The sequence below is a fragment of the Mus caroli genome, chromosome 9 (assembly GCF_900094665.2).
Source record: "Mus caroli chromosome 9, CAROLI_EIJ_v1.1, whole genome shotgun sequence".
Lineage (NCBI taxonomy): Eukaryota > Metazoa > Chordata > Mammalia > Rodentia > Muridae > Mus > Mus caroli.
The window spans coordinates 50,286,239-50,301,778 of NC_034578.1; the positions used below are offsets into that span (position 1 = coordinate 50,286,239).

A 15,540-nucleotide genomic window follows, 5' to 3' on the forward strand; every position below is an offset into this window, starting at 1 on the left:
AAATACACTAACAAGGAAAAACTATTTGCCATGATATAAAAAATAATGTTACAGACTATTTTTTCACCCAGTAAACTACTAGAAGTGAACAATTAAATGTAAAAAAGAGTGTATAAGTCCAAAGTCACAGAAGATGAAGTATAAACACCACAGTAAACACATACTCCTAAAAGACAAGGTGTCACCCCTACTTTGGGATTTTATTTTTTAAAGGAATAATTTTGCCTGGTATGGAGATGCACACCTTTAATCCCAGCACCTAGAAGGTGGAGGCAGAGGTAGACCTCTGTGAATTCAGGGTCAGCCTGGTCTACACATAAAGTTCTAGGCTAGCCAAGCTGTATACTGAGAACATGTCTTGGACAATAAATGCAATCTTTTCAATTATTTAGTAGGAAACTAAAAGATAACTAAACTACTCTGCCAGGTACCGATCTTAAGAAGAAATCAGGGCAGAGAGACGGCTCAGCAGTTCAAAGCACTAACTGCTCTCTTTCAGAGGTCCTAAGTTCAATTCCCAGCAACCATATGTAATGGGATTCTATGCTCTTCTATGGTGTGTCGGGAGACAGCTACAGTGTACTCACGTATGTAAAATAAATAAATAAATTTTGAAGGAGAAGGATAAAGAGAAGGAATAGTCAATAATCAAATACATATCCCCTAAATGCAAAAGCTTATTAAAGGCTACATTTATTTTTTAAAAATCCAACATGTTATATACTATGAAATGCTTATCTACTCAATAGGTATTTCAACAAAACTTTGCAATTTAAAGGATTGGCAATCTAGGTCAGTGGGTAGAGGTATTTTTCTTCTTCTTCTTTTTTTTTAAAGGTTTATTTATTTTATTTATATACATGGATATACTATAGCTGTCTTCAGACACACCAGAAGAGTGCATCAGATCCCCTTAGAGATGGTTGTAAGCCACCATGTAGTTGCTGGGAATTGAACTCAGGACCTCTGGAAGAGCAGTCAGTGCTCTTAACCTCTGAGCCATCTCTCAGCCTGGGTAGAGGTTTTTTCATGCAAGCCTGACATCCTGAGTTCAATCACTGGATGCGAAAAAATGATCGACGAGCACCCACTCCCAGGAGTTGTCCTGACTTCTACATATATTGTAGTACACATGCACTGGCTTGCTTATGCTTGCTCATCTCCCCTCCTCTCTGACACATACATACGTACATACATACACACAATATATATATACCCATACATACATACATACACACACACATATATATATATAATTTTACTGCGTCTTAGTATCAAAGAAATTTATTAATAAAAAAAGGATTCATACTTACTAAACTTTTACAAATATCTGCAATGTCATTCATAAGCTTTGATGTCAATAATCGTAGGAAAAAGCCAGAGGCAATCTTATTTGGCGTATGCTGTAATTTGAAAACAGATATAAGCAGTGAACAATAAAACAAATACATAGTTCCGTGGTACTATTTTCTCTACCTTGAATGAAATGTAGATAGGAGTTCAGAACTGAGGTCAAGTTCTAAGTTAAGATATACCACCATCTCTCTCTCTCTCTCTCTCTCTCTCTCTCTCTCTCTCTCTCTCTCTCTCTCTCTCTCTTTCTTTCTTTTCTTTCTGTTTTTTAAGAACAGGATTTAAGTCCATTCAAGAGGGCAATAAACTAGGAAGTAACCAGAATAGCAACTACAGCCTAACTACTTTTCTTAAGGAAATATAAACAAAGTAAATATCTTTGTGTTTATGCATCACTAAAGTACCAGCTACTGATCCTAAACATAATAAGCAATTAATTGTGAGGTTTATTCTGTCCTTTCATGCCTTCTACACTTATATAAATACAGGAAAGATAATGGAAAACAAAACCATACGCTATGAAGAGCAAGCTGCTTGGGTACCAGCTTCCAAATACTGTTCCGATTGCTGGCAACACTCTAGCATGGTTTAGTTACCCCACCAGGCAAAACCAAAAAAGGATGACAGACAGAGGCGCTTTTTCTACCAAATGTTACTCACGACAATATGGGTTAAAGGAAGTAACATTTGTACTTGTGTCATTTATCTTTGTTGGCACTCTACAGAATAAGCTCCATCCTAGGATGGCATTATTTATCTTTGTGGCATTCATCTCCTGTGGTATAGTTGTTATGGGAAAAAAACCATACTTCGTAATAATCAACAAATTAATGAAAGTATACTCACAATAAAAGACTCATCTATGTGTGTGTGTGTGTGTGTGTATGTAGTGATAAAAAAATCAAAGTTATGAAATTGTTTCATGAGAAACCAATATTCTCTGAATGTTCTTCTTTATTATGCAATTTAATTTTAGGTCAGCGTATAAACTTATAAATGGACCAAAAACTCAACACCACTAAATAATATGCCCCGTGAATAGGCTATACGACTAAGAAGACACTCTTACCTTGGTGTGTATACACAAGCAGCTTGTACACAGATGCATCACATTTCTCAATGAACCAATTCTTGATTCCTCATTTGTTTTATTTTTAAACAGAGAGATACTTTCTCCTGCACATTGCATCAGAGACTATTTAGAACAGAAGATAAAAAGAAGACAAATTCCAGTTGAAATAACAACTTCGCATTGCTATTTTGAAATTTCATTTAAGGACAAAAATTCAACATATTTACAAACTGAATATGAAACTGGGACTTGGGCTGACACTAGCATTTAAGAAAGGCTGATGCTTGGGCTAAACCCTGACTCCAATAGGGCTAGTTCTGATGCTACGTTACGATCCTGTTCCCCAATTGGTTCTTGATATGTCAGTAAAGAAGCCATGGGCCAATTGCTGGACAGAAGGAAGAGGCGGGACCTCCGGGTCCCTGAAGGAAAGGGAGAGACTCAAGGAGAGAAGAGACAAGAGTTGGCCATGCTTCTGAGAAAAGTAGACCAGCAATGTACAATCTCTAAACGGAGTGGCCACACATGCCGCTCCAAACAGGTGAGTGGTCAGGGGAGTTTAGCAGGGACTAGATGTAACTGAGTAACTAAAGTTTAGGGCAGGTGGGAGGGGTGGAGCTTTTCCAGGCGGGAGATAGTAGCGCCCAGCAATTATGTCAAAGGGCAAGTTGAACTGTGTGTGTATGTCTGTGTCTTTTATCCTCAGATTCAAGGGAAGCTGGGTGGGAGCTGGTAGCTCAGCCTGCTTCAAGAGCTTAGGCAGGGTAGCAAAAGCTACACGCAACAGACTACCAAGGGAAAGAAAAGGGCACATTGTCATGCAATAAGATTACAAGTGACAACATACAAAAAGAAAATGGCAAATCTAACTATGTGTGGCAATGAACCTGTAATCTTAGTGCTCAGAGAGTATAAAGGACATTAAGTTCCCGGCCAGGTTGGACTATAAAGTAAGACTTTGTCTCAGCAAAAATAACAACAACAAAAATCCCACCACAATCTTAACATTCTGTTTCCTTTGCAATCCCACCACAATCTTAACATTCTGTTTCCTTTGCAATCCCACCACAATCTTAATATTCTGTTTCCTTTGCAATCCCAACACTGATACACTAGTATTGAGAGATGAAGAAAGCTTTAAGCTAGGCCATGGTGGACCATGGCTTTGATTCCTCCGCTGGGGAGGCAGAGGCAGGAGGATTTCTCTGAGTTTAAGCCAGCCTAGTCTACAGGGTGAGTTCCAAGTTCCAAGACAGTGAGGGTTACACAAAGAAACCTTGTCTCAAAAATAAATAAATACATAAATAAATGGAGATGAACAAAGTTTTAAGCTTAGAAAATACTTGAATAATATACCCAATAAAGAGTTCCTTATTATAGGTTATCTGAGGGAAAAAATTTAAGAGTACAGATAAAAATCAATGGATGGTAGTACACACTTTCAACCCCAGAATTTAGGAGGTCCAAGGCACACATTCTGCAAGTTCTAGGACAGTTAGGGACCCTACCTCAAAAACCAGTATTCTAATAAGGTTACATTGTGATATGAGATCATTTACCATATGTATTAATTACTGGCTTTAATAATTTCATATTCTTAGTAAAGGCACAGTATTTCTTTTAGACTGTAAAAGAAAAAAGTTAATCTATACATATTGAGCATATCTAAAATACAGAGAACAAAAATGTTTCAGAATTTGGAATATTTATAGACACATAACAACATGGTATCTTTGGGCTATCCCAAATCTAAATACAAAACTCATTTGTTTCATCAACTCTGCGTTGGTTATTTTTTTTTTTTTAAACTTGACACAAACTACTCGTATGAGAACAGAGAACCTGAATTGAGAAATTGGTTTATAGACAAGCCTGTAGGGACATTTTCTTGATTGATCATTGCTGTAGAAGGGTCCACTGTAGGCAGTGCCATCCATGGGCAGATCCTGAGGTAAAAAATCAAAGTGAGCAAGCCTGGGGGAGCAAGCCAATATACAGCATTCCTCCATGGCCTCTGCTTTCCAGCTCCAGGATGCTACCGTGGCTGCCCTCTATGATGCATTACGATCCTGAAGGGTAAACCAAATAAACCCTTCCTCCCCAGGAGGCTTTTGATCATGGTCTTTATCATAGCACCAGAAAGCTAAAGACAGCATCTCATACATGCCTGCTGGTAACCCATGTCTACATTTTGACTGTATAAGGATAGATGTGGAAATTTTCACCTTTATGGTTGTGCTGTAACTAAAATTTTACAACTCTATAAAGTATTTGAGATTCCCTATTTTCAGATTAGGGACATTCAACTTATACAAAAAATTTATTTCACATAATTTTTCCAGGAGGTCAGTTCACTTAAATGCATCTAAAGCTTCATCAGAGTAAGTTTTCCTACCTTGGCTTTCTGGAATAATTCTGATTTATGGGCTTCGTCCTCAGTCATTATACCCAGGTAACAATAGCAGCCAAGAACACCCACCAAAAGACTTGAACACCGGACAAGGGTTTCAGAACTTGTAATCTTAAAATAAATCATAAATTTAAAAGGACAGTATTAGATATAAATAAACCTATGAAGTTTGGAATTACCTCTGGAAGAACAAATTCCCGTAAATATGGAGAAATAAAAATCCAACAGAGTTAAAGCTGGGATACTCTAGGTCATGCTTTAAAACTAGCTCAAAGATCACTGTAGAAATATTACCAATATGCAAAAAAAAAAAAGGCCTAAGTTTCTCCTAAAACCAGGCAAGAATACCCAGTGGTGGTGCGCATGCCTTTAATCCCAGCACTTGGGAGGCAGAAGCTGGTGGTCTACAGAGTGAGTTTCAGGATAGCCAAGGGTACAACAGAGAAACCATGTCTTGAAAAACCAACCAACCAACCAAATTAAATAAATACATAAATAAATAAGCAAGCAAGCAAATAGACAAATCAATAACATTCCAAGAAAACTGAATCATGTTAGAGCAAAGCTAGCTCCAGCTAACAAAACCCCATCAGTAAGTGGCAGTGACAGGGAAACAGCCACACTGCCCCCACTTGGTTTCTTGGGTCATTTTCTAGGGCTGCTCATTTCACTAATTTGCGAGTTGATAAGTGTTTTTCAATTTCGTTATTTACATAACAGACCACTTTGTGGAAGATACAGATTAACAAACTAGTATGCCCTTTAAACAAATCATGCAAAGGATCCATGGTACAAAGAAGATACTAATTAAGTGCCCTTAAAATTGAAATACTACCTAGTATGAATTGTTGTTTGGTTTTTCAAGACAGGGTTTCTCTGTGTATCTCTGATGTCCTGGAACTAGCTTTTAGTCCAGATGGACCTTGAACTCAGAAATCTGCCTGCCTCTGCCCCCTGAGAGTTGGCATTAAAAGTATATGCCACTACACCCAAAAACTATGAAACTAGTATGTGAAAAATTACTGTGGCTGAGTGAACCTAAGGCACATGTTACAACAAATGCAACATGTGGCTATCTAAATACATGGAATAGGATACACACCATCTAGGAAAGCATGATTTATAGAGAGCAGCTATATTTGTCATGTTACTAAGATAAATCATTTGACCTCTAATGACTGGGTATTTGCTAGCCCATTTCATAGCTTTATAATCATTCTACTTGTTTCAAATGCAACAACTAGATTTCTCTTCTCCTATGACTAAATTTCCATGCTTTGTACCAATACGTTCATCCCATCGTGAAGTTCTTAGACTCACACCAGCACTCCTTCCCACTAACCTACCTCAAGAAGTGTCTACAGTTTTCCTGGAACAAAGTATCTCAAAATTATCGTTTCCCTTTCCTCCGTGCCTATTTTTCCTACTTGTTGGGCTGTGCCACCATTTATTTACAACCAGGCCTCCCTCATCTTTCATGCCTTTCACACTCCCAATTTTCCCTTCCTAACAACCCATAAAAGCTCAAGAATACATCTCAATTCGTTTTAAGAAATCTCACCTCAGAAGAGTAATTACTTAAAAGCTGTTCTGATAATCCCAGAAGATAGTGATCCAATGATTCCTTGAGATTTTGCTGGACAGAGAAGCCAACCCTAGACTGAAATTTTTCTACAACATTCTCTTTGACAGTAGTTAAAAACTCCATCTTGTCAAAAGTCGTCTGAAGAAACAGTTCCTCTACTTCTGAAAATGAAGGCTCTTCTTTATCTTCGCAGTCTTGTTCACTTCAGGAGTGAGATTAATGATTAATAACCATGATCTAATATTTTTTCAATAAGTTCGCAACACATTACATATAAAATCATCAAGAAAGCATTTATACCATTCAAAGACTGCTAATAAGATTTTTGAGTTATTCTGTCAAATGCTTCTCTTCTTTGGGCTTTTATGGCAAAATGAATTGACATTGGATAATTTCATTATTGGTAACAAATTTTACTCACAAAAATATAGAAGTGACAGTTCCAAATACAAATTCAGAGATATATTTAGACACTAACACTAGATAGCTGAATGCAATTACCAAAAACATCTGCCTTCTTCTCACCTGATTTCCAAAATTAGTGATTTTACTTTAATTTTAAAGAAGCGAGAGACTGGATATCCTCATATCATTGAGCTATTTTCAGTCACAGTGCCAAATGTAGCAATCAACTGAGCCAATCAACTAAAAAGGAGTTTTAAAATATTTTCACATTGTAATTATAATTAAGCTTTGCTTTTCAGTATTGCTTCTAGTTACACTGTTCAGGAGGGTCTTCAACTTATGATTTCAAAATTCTCTTGCCTCAGCTTCCCAGAGTCTGGACCACAGAACATCATGATAGCCAACTCTCATTAGTTTTTTCTTTGTTCTACCACCAATTTAGCTAGTAAGATGGAGTGAGTGACTGTGTGTGCACACACGCGCCAGATGCACTTGTCAAACTTGTCAAGAGTCAGTTCTTCCTTCCAGCCTGTGAGTCTCAGGTCCCAGGGACTGAACTCGGGTTATCAGGTTTGAAAAATGCCTTTACCTGCTAAGCAATCTCACTAGCACTTTTTAAAACTTAATAAACTTTACTCAACATACAAACAATGGGTCCCTACTAAAAACTCACTTCACATAAATTTTATGTTCTTAATTTTGCATAGCTGTTCAGCTTTTTTTCTCTTAACACTTGTTAGACATGTTATAATATACAGCAATAAAATGGTAACCTTCATCTAAAGTAATAGAACATAAATTATAATCACCAGGAAAAAACTTCTGCTTAGCTGTTGTGATATTTCTTCAATCAGACCAATTTATATCATAATTACTAATAAGATGAACTCCCACCATGATAGAATGATCTTCCTAACTAATACTATATCTCAAAACATCACATACTTTCTTATATAACATACCATTCTGGCACACTTTGAAAAAACTTCATTGCAGCTTTTGAGTTTTTCATAGTGAGACTTACAAGAATTTTTTCCACTACAAGATGAGGAAAATTACTAAAAAAGAAAACAAAAACCTTTACTTAAAAGACCATACACCATTAAAAAGAACTTTAATATGCATGTATATATAGCTACCAATTATGACCCCTAATCTTCAGATTCCACACTAAAAATGCTTTCCTCTGTCCTGAGTCACTAGTATTGAAAGTTTATTAAAGAGGTTAGAGCAATGTACCATGGATTCTAAAACTGCTGCTTACATATAATTTTAAAAGCAGGATTTCTTTTTTTTGGATTGTTTATTTATTGTTGTTATGTGAATTTCCCTGCATCAATGTCTATGCTTCTTGTGTGCCTGATGCACAAATGGCCAAAAGAAGGCATCAAGATACTTTGAAACTAGAGTTATAGACACATAAATTGGAGTAGATGCTCACAGTTGTAGAGCAGCCAAGTGCTTGTTCTTGTTTAAGCCATCTTTCCAGCACCCTCTGCCCTAACAATATTTCTGAGATAAAAGTTATGAACTAAAGGTAAAACACTATGCTCTACCCTCCAGGGGAACAGTAAACTGGGCTAGTCCTAGGGCTTAAGCCCTACTTTTGTTTTCTCATCATTCATGTATCAAATTTCTCGATATCCATTATGATTAAGGAATAAGATATACAATGAAGGGGGCAGACCTGAAGCTAAGGTCCTGTTCCCCAATTGGTTCTTGATCTGTCAGTGAAGAAAGCTGGGGCCAATTGCTGAGCGGAAGGTACTAGCGGGACTTCCGGGTCTCAGGAGGAAAAGGCAGACGCAAGGAAGGAGAAGAGGAGCTTTTGCTATGCTTTGGAGGGAGAAGCCAGTAACCATGTGAGGTTTCAAGAAGAGCTGGGCCTGTGGGTACTACAGGTGGGTGGCCAGGTGCTATGTGGGACCAGCCAGAAGTTTAGGGCAGGTGGGAGGAGTAGAGATAAAAATATTATTAAGGACATGTTTTTCCAGGCAGGACACAGCAGTGCCCAGCAATTGTGTCTTAAGGCAAGTTGAAAAGGAAAAAAAGCTGTGTATTCTTTTGTTTAAGGATTCAAAAGAAGTGGGTGGGGCCTGGTAGCAAAGCCCACCTCCTGGAGCAAAGGTGGGTAGAACAAATGGGAAGCCAGGAGGGGGCTGTTAGCCTGCTGGTCAGTCTTGGAGCAAAGGCCAGTAAAGTGTAAAACTACAATAGAGTGTCACAAAGAAACACTACAGAGCAGATGTGGTAGCACACTCCTTTAATCCTAGCACTCAGGAGGCAGAGGTAGGGGAATTCCTATAAGAGGCTAGCTTAGTTTATATATAGGGAGTTCCAAGCCAGATCAGAGTTACAAAGTGAGACCATGTAACAAACAAACCAAAACAAACAAACAAAACCAACAGGCAAAAGGAAAACAAAAAACAAAAAAACAGATGCTAAATTTAATGGGAGAAAGACATTTTAGTGTCCTACAATGGAGTAGGTAATCATGAAAAATTCAGTGGTTTTTTTTTTCTTTTAAAAGAAACCATGGTTTTCAATGTGTTCCTCATAAGTAGATTACAACTACTTAAGAAGATAATATATTAACTGTGATTTAAACAATTTACAATGCATGTGTAGATGTCATATCACAAATATGAAAACTTTTTATAAATGTTAAATTTTTAAGAAACAATTATGTGTCTGTCCTTCATGGAAATCTCCCATAGCCTACAGTGAGTTAACCTTGCATTTCAGAAATGATCCAGCACAAAGGTACAGATGATTTGTAATATTTTAGAGATAACTCCAGGAAATTCTGCACTGTGAGCATAAAATAAAGCTATCTGATATCAAATATGTAGAGAGAACCTTATAAAATTAAACAAGAAAACATGCAGAGTCAGAGCAAAACAGGAATGCAGGAGGAGTATGCCAAAAAAAGCAGAGTTACCTCTGAAGAATTGGAGGCAGCTCTGTGCTGTCTTCTAAGTCATCCTCCAACTGATAGAACAAGAGCCACCTCATTATTGACTCCTTGACAGAAAAACTTCTATTTGCTTCACACACACTTTGTTCTGTTCCCATTTCTATTGCATCTGGAACTACACAGATGCTAAGTGCCAAAGTCAAGCAGCATACTGAAGGACTACAAAGAAACACAAGGAGACTGTTAGCAGCAAGCTCTCTGAAGGGCAGACGCCTTACCTCTGCTGCTTAGCACTCACTAAGCCTGTCATGCTCAGGGCAGTATGAGGAACATTTTGTAAACAAAGCTAGGAAAGAAAGATTACATTTCAGACAACCCTTCTGATGTAAAACTTTTGTCCTGGGGGCAGGAGAGATGGCTCAGAGGTGAAGAGCCTGCTCTTTCAGAGGTCTTGAGTTCACGTCCCAGCAACCACATTGTGGCTCACAACCATCTATCTTGGGATCTGGTGCCCTCTTCTGGCCTGCAGGTAAACATACAGATAGAGCACTCATACATATAACTGTCCAATAAAAATGCACAGAGCTACAAGAATGTTTATGAATATTGAATAATTAGAAATTATAGTCAATAATTTAAAATGTATAATCCTGTACCGAAAACTGGTCTTAAAAATAAAAAGGTAGGACATGGCTCACATCTTTAAACCTAGCATCTAGTAAGCACAAGCAGCCGATCTCTTAAGTGTGAGGTTAGCCAATCATAGAAGTTAGCCAAGGCTACACAGTAAGACCCTGACTCAAAAATATGAAAAATAAAAAAAAATTAAAACTGTCCTTCACAAAACTCTCAGTATTATTGATTATTTTGGGCCAACAAAACAGATTTATTATATCTTTCCCTGAAGTAACAAACTACAAAAATAATCAAGGATACATTTGTTTATGTAAAATCAAATATTATACAACCTACCTTGAAGGTTTACAGGCTGAGCCAGTAAATAACTTCCAGAATTCTCTGTCAAGTTCAACTAAACTACCTTGAATGATGGCCTCAAGTAAAGCAAAGTTTTCAGTTTGTGTTTGTCCAGAACTTATTCCACGAAAGGTAATAGACCAAATTTTAATCCATAGTTTCAATAAATCAGACTTCTGAGAGCTTTCTAGGTTTGATTTCTTGCCTTGACATAAGGCAACTTCCTTAAGGCACCGTAACACATATGGGATGCGTTCTCCACGTCGCTGTTGAGTCAGAAGCTGGTACAGTATCAGTATTAATGGAGACAGCTCACAGTTAGGTAAACTGGAAGGATATTTTGATATTAATCGGGTTGTAATCTGTAGCCTGAAAGGAAAAAAGGATTACTGTGAATTCTTTTCAATCTTTAACTAACAACATAAAAGAAAACAAAGATGCAAACACTATACCTTTCTGTATCCTGACTACAGTATCATCTTCACTCTTTTCAATATTGTTTTCAAGTAAATTAATTGCTGATACTGACTAGGCCCTGCTGCCAATTACAGATGGAAGAATCACACGATCTGGCTAGCTATGTCTTTATATAAAATCTCAAAAACAACTCATTTTCTGATCTTTTGGCACCAAAAATACTTCATATTAGAAAAATATAACCTAAACACTTGTCTTTGACACCAGTTTAGCATTCAACACCATGTTCTGTGAATATTCCAGAACAATAGTTCTCAACCTACGGGTCACAAGCCCTTTGGGAATCGACAACCCTTTCATGGGGGTTGCCTATTTCAGATATTTACATTGTGATTAATAACAATCATAACATAACAGTTATAAAGTAGTAACAAAAATAATTTTCTGTTGGGAGTCACTGCAACATGAGAACTGTATTAAAGATTTGCAGCATTGGGAACATTAAGAACCACTGTTCAAGGAGTGCTAATCAAAACCAGGGAGCCGATGTTATTCACTGCATCATGTCTAAGTGTGGCACAGAAAAGCCATTCAGTAATTCTTTTTGTTTGTGGGTTTTTGTTGTTGTTGTTGTTTTATGAGGCAGGGTTTCTCGGTGTAGCCCTGGCTGGTCTTGAACTCAGAGACCCACGTGCCTATGCCTCCTAAATGCTGGGATTGAAGGCCAGCACCACCTCCACCCAGCTAGTAATTCTTGATTAAATAGACAGATTAAGAATCTAAAGCCATGGAAGATTTATATAATCTGAAGAGAAACGAGAAAAAAAAGAGTCAATGAAAAGATTCCTAATGATATGTCTGTTGTATGTAGACCTAAGCCTACCATGATCATCAGAGAGGCTTTATCCAGCAACTGACAGGAGCAGATGCAGCCAAACATTATGCAGATCACCCCCAGGAGAAGCATAGGGGCTCAGAGACTGAAGCAGTAATTATGGAGCTAGGGTCCCCTGCATACATTTTATGGTTGTGTAACTTAGTGCTCTTGTGGGACTCCTAAAAGTGGGAGTGCGGGTCTTTCTGACTATTTTGCTTGCTTTGGAACCCTTTTCCTCCTCCTGGGTGGCCTCATCTGGCCTTTATTCGAGGGTATGTGCTCAGTCTTATTGTAGGTTGTCATGCTGTTTGGATGGTATCTCTGGGAGGCCTGCCCTTTTCTATAGGGAATGGAGGAGTGGATCTGGGGGGAAGGGAGGGAGAAGGAACCGAGAAGAGTGGAGAGAGGGGAAACTCCAGTCAGGATATACTACACCAGAGAAGAATAAAGTAGAACAAAAAGAATAAATAAAATCTGAAGTAGAACTGTCAACTACATAGAATAAATGTAAAACTTAAGCAATAAACAACAAAATCTATATAGCTTTTCTTCACAACTCAATAACATAAATATTCCAGCAACAAGGTGAAAAATATTCTCCCCCCCCTCCCAAAATCTGTTAAGTCTCTAAGTATCTTCAGGCATGCTGGTTAACATTTCTAGAGCTGGTCCCTTTCAGCAAAGAAAACTGGCCTGGCTAAATATAGTCTAATGATCTTAATCAGAGTTAATCTGTCATTGTGGAATTGTGCACATTTAGATATGAATGAAAATAAGAGTTAGGAAAAAGGAAAACACAAAAACCGTGTCTATATGTCTAAAAAGGTAGCCTTGTCTAGCACAGCAGATGAGACTTTTAGGGATTATCTGTATGCTACAGCAATCACACTTCACCTGCCACTCACAGGTCTGGGCACAGTCAAATAACAACTCTCATCAAAGAAGGTTTTCTGGGGAAAAATGATTTAAATGACACCAAATGAGAAAATACAACATTTTACCAAGGCACAAGATCAAAATCATTCTGTGACTTCTGAAGATTATCTTTTATCACTTCCCAGCCTACGTCTATTTTCCTTCTTTTGCAAGGTACACTGTAATCAGTGGATTCCCTTTGTGTCACATAAGATTGAGAAATCTCCACGGATCTGGTATCTGCATCAAAAAGCTGCAAAATAAAAAACACATTTTTAAATGAATCATTGGGGAAAAAAATACTTCTCAACTGAAAATATAGGGACTCATAATTATTAATAAGTTACAGAAATATCTAAAGACATTAAGAGATAAATATTTTTACATAGCAGTAATGACATTTTTAGTAAGTACTTATAAGTAGGGTACTACATTTATTTTCTGGGGACACTTACCAAAATTGCAAAGTGTATTTTCAACAGGATTAAAATTTAAATTTATATTTAATTACATGATAGTACATAAAAATTAATTTATATTAACATTTAAGAGAGCAAAATAAGTACCAATATGTCAATCAAATCTGTGGAGAATAAAATACTCATTTATAGTACCCAGTGGAACGCTATATAAATGAAGCCAAGCACAAAAATCCACATACATATGATTCTATTTCTATGAAATGTCTCAAACAGACAAATCATTCAAAGATAACAGAAGTAGATTAGTGGCTAAGAGAAACAACGATAACTGAAAACTAGGAGGTCGAAAGTTTCTATAGGAGATGACAGAAGGCTCTGGATAGATTTTGGTGATGGTTTCCAAACAAAGCAATAATTATTGTAAATATTATCAGCGAATTTTATGCTACATGAATATACTATTTTTTTTTCTTTCTGAGACAGGTTTTCCTTGTGTATCCTTGGCTGTCCTGAACTAGCTCTGTAGACCAGGCTGATCTTGAACTCACACAGATCTGTCTGTCTCTGCTTCCCGAGTACTGGGATTAAAGGCATTCTCAACCACTGCCCAGTTGATTTTTTTGAAAATTAGGCTAGGATGCATTCACCTTCCCTGTAGGTGGCTGTCCTCACTAGCTCTAGACACATGTCCAAACATCATCCTTCAATTAAAAGGGTTAGTTTCAAATACACATAATTTGAAAATAACGGTTAGATATACAGAGTAATTTTATAGACTTGTCCTAATGCAGAGTACAAACAGCCAGCAGAGAGAAGGTTAACAGGAAACTTCAAATGTGACAACAGCTACTATACCTGGTAACAGATATCTGCCATCAGGTCAATCAGATTTTCCTTGACAGCAATATTACGAGATCCTGAAGAATACTTCCCTCGACTTCCTATATGGCTTATCTCATTCACTAGCAAGTCATATAAGTTGTACAAGATACTTTTCCATTTCATGGATTCGTAAGCACCTGTAACCCAGAAACACAGTATATTTATATTCAAACGCCATCGGCACTGCCAGCTCTCAGAATGACTCACAGTCTTAGGCCACTTCAACATTATGTGCCCAGTCCGAGGTCTACTCAGTACTAATGTCCCTTTGGGCAATATCCTTGAAGACTCACTTCCTGATGGTCTTCACTTCATAGCCAGGTAACTGTGGTTGTTATAAATGTCCTCACATTCTCTTCTAAAACTTTCCCTTTTCTAATGTATGATGTGCCTTAAGAAAGATAACATGCCCTTCTTCCACATGGGACCAGCTTCTGTATAATTTTTATTATTACTCCTTCTTTTATTTGTTTTAATGATTGAATTTTTTATTGGATATTTTCTTTATTTACATTCCAAATGTTCTCCCGTTTCCAGCGCCCCCCGAAACTCCTACCCCATCCTCCCTCCCCTCATTGCTCCTTGTACTAGTACACTTACAATGTTCTCCATTTACAGTGGCTATCTCACCATGCAAGTCACACTTCAGTCAATTTATGCCCCTCTTAAAATGCTGAACTAGAATCTGCAGAGTCTGGTAAACATAATCCTCATGGAAAACTACAGGGTTATTAATTCTCACAAACAAAGTAACATAAAAATATAATATTGAAGGCTAAAACTATGTGAATTTTTCTGACAGTCTCATAACCCTGTCAAATTTTCAATTAACTATAAATATGCAGTTAACTAACAAATTACACCACCTTTTAACCGGCCTCATCTTTATCCAGGTTAGAGTAAGATGAAAGACAAAAACTGAGAAGTCATAATTCTTTTGACTTATATTAGTTTCATGAACGACATAAACCTGAATGTATACACTCAAAGAGCGGATACATATCCCTACTGAAAAAAGAGTGGTACAACAGTTATTCTCCATTCCTGCTGATGTGACCTGATGTGTCAGACCACCTCAACAAAATCATCACTATTACCCAAGATGAACTAGTCTAAAGGCTAGAACAAGCCCAAAGACAATCAAAGACCAGCCACGAGAGAGTTCATCGAGGTCAACTGTCACTCAATCCAGTTTTGATTTTGTTTTGTTTTGTTTTAATTTTTAATATTTTTTATTACGTATTTTCCTCAATTACATTTCCAATGCTATCCCAAAAGTCCCCCATACCCTGCCCCCCACTTCCCTACCC

General features: G+C 37.4%; 1 protein-coding gene across 1 annotated transcript in view; it reads right to left on the bottom strand.

Annotated features, from left to right (window-relative positions):
• Atm (ATM serine/threonine kinase) overlaps positions 1-15,540 on the bottom strand; it is a 114,173-nt gene that overhangs the window by 80,110 nt on the left and 18,523 nt on the right. Inside the window, exons 8-16 of the mRNA XM_021171910.2 lie at positions 14,204-14,367; positions 13,013-13,179; positions 10,715-11,086; positions 9,767-9,961; positions 7,788-7,883; positions 6,397-6,622; positions 4,821-4,946; positions 2,423-2,548; positions 1,314-1,403 (exon numbers count right to left, since the gene is read on the bottom strand). Coding sequence (XP_021027569.1) covers positions 1,314-1,403; positions 2,423-2,548; positions 4,821-4,946; positions 6,397-6,622; positions 7,788-7,883; positions 9,767-9,961; positions 10,715-11,086; positions 13,013-13,179; positions 14,204-14,367 — 1,562 coding nt within the window. The remainder of the gene's footprint in view (positions 1-1,313; positions 1,404-2,422; positions 2,549-4,820; positions 4,947-6,396; positions 6,623-7,787; positions 7,884-9,766; positions 9,962-10,714; positions 11,087-13,012; positions 13,180-14,203; positions 14,368-15,540) is intronic.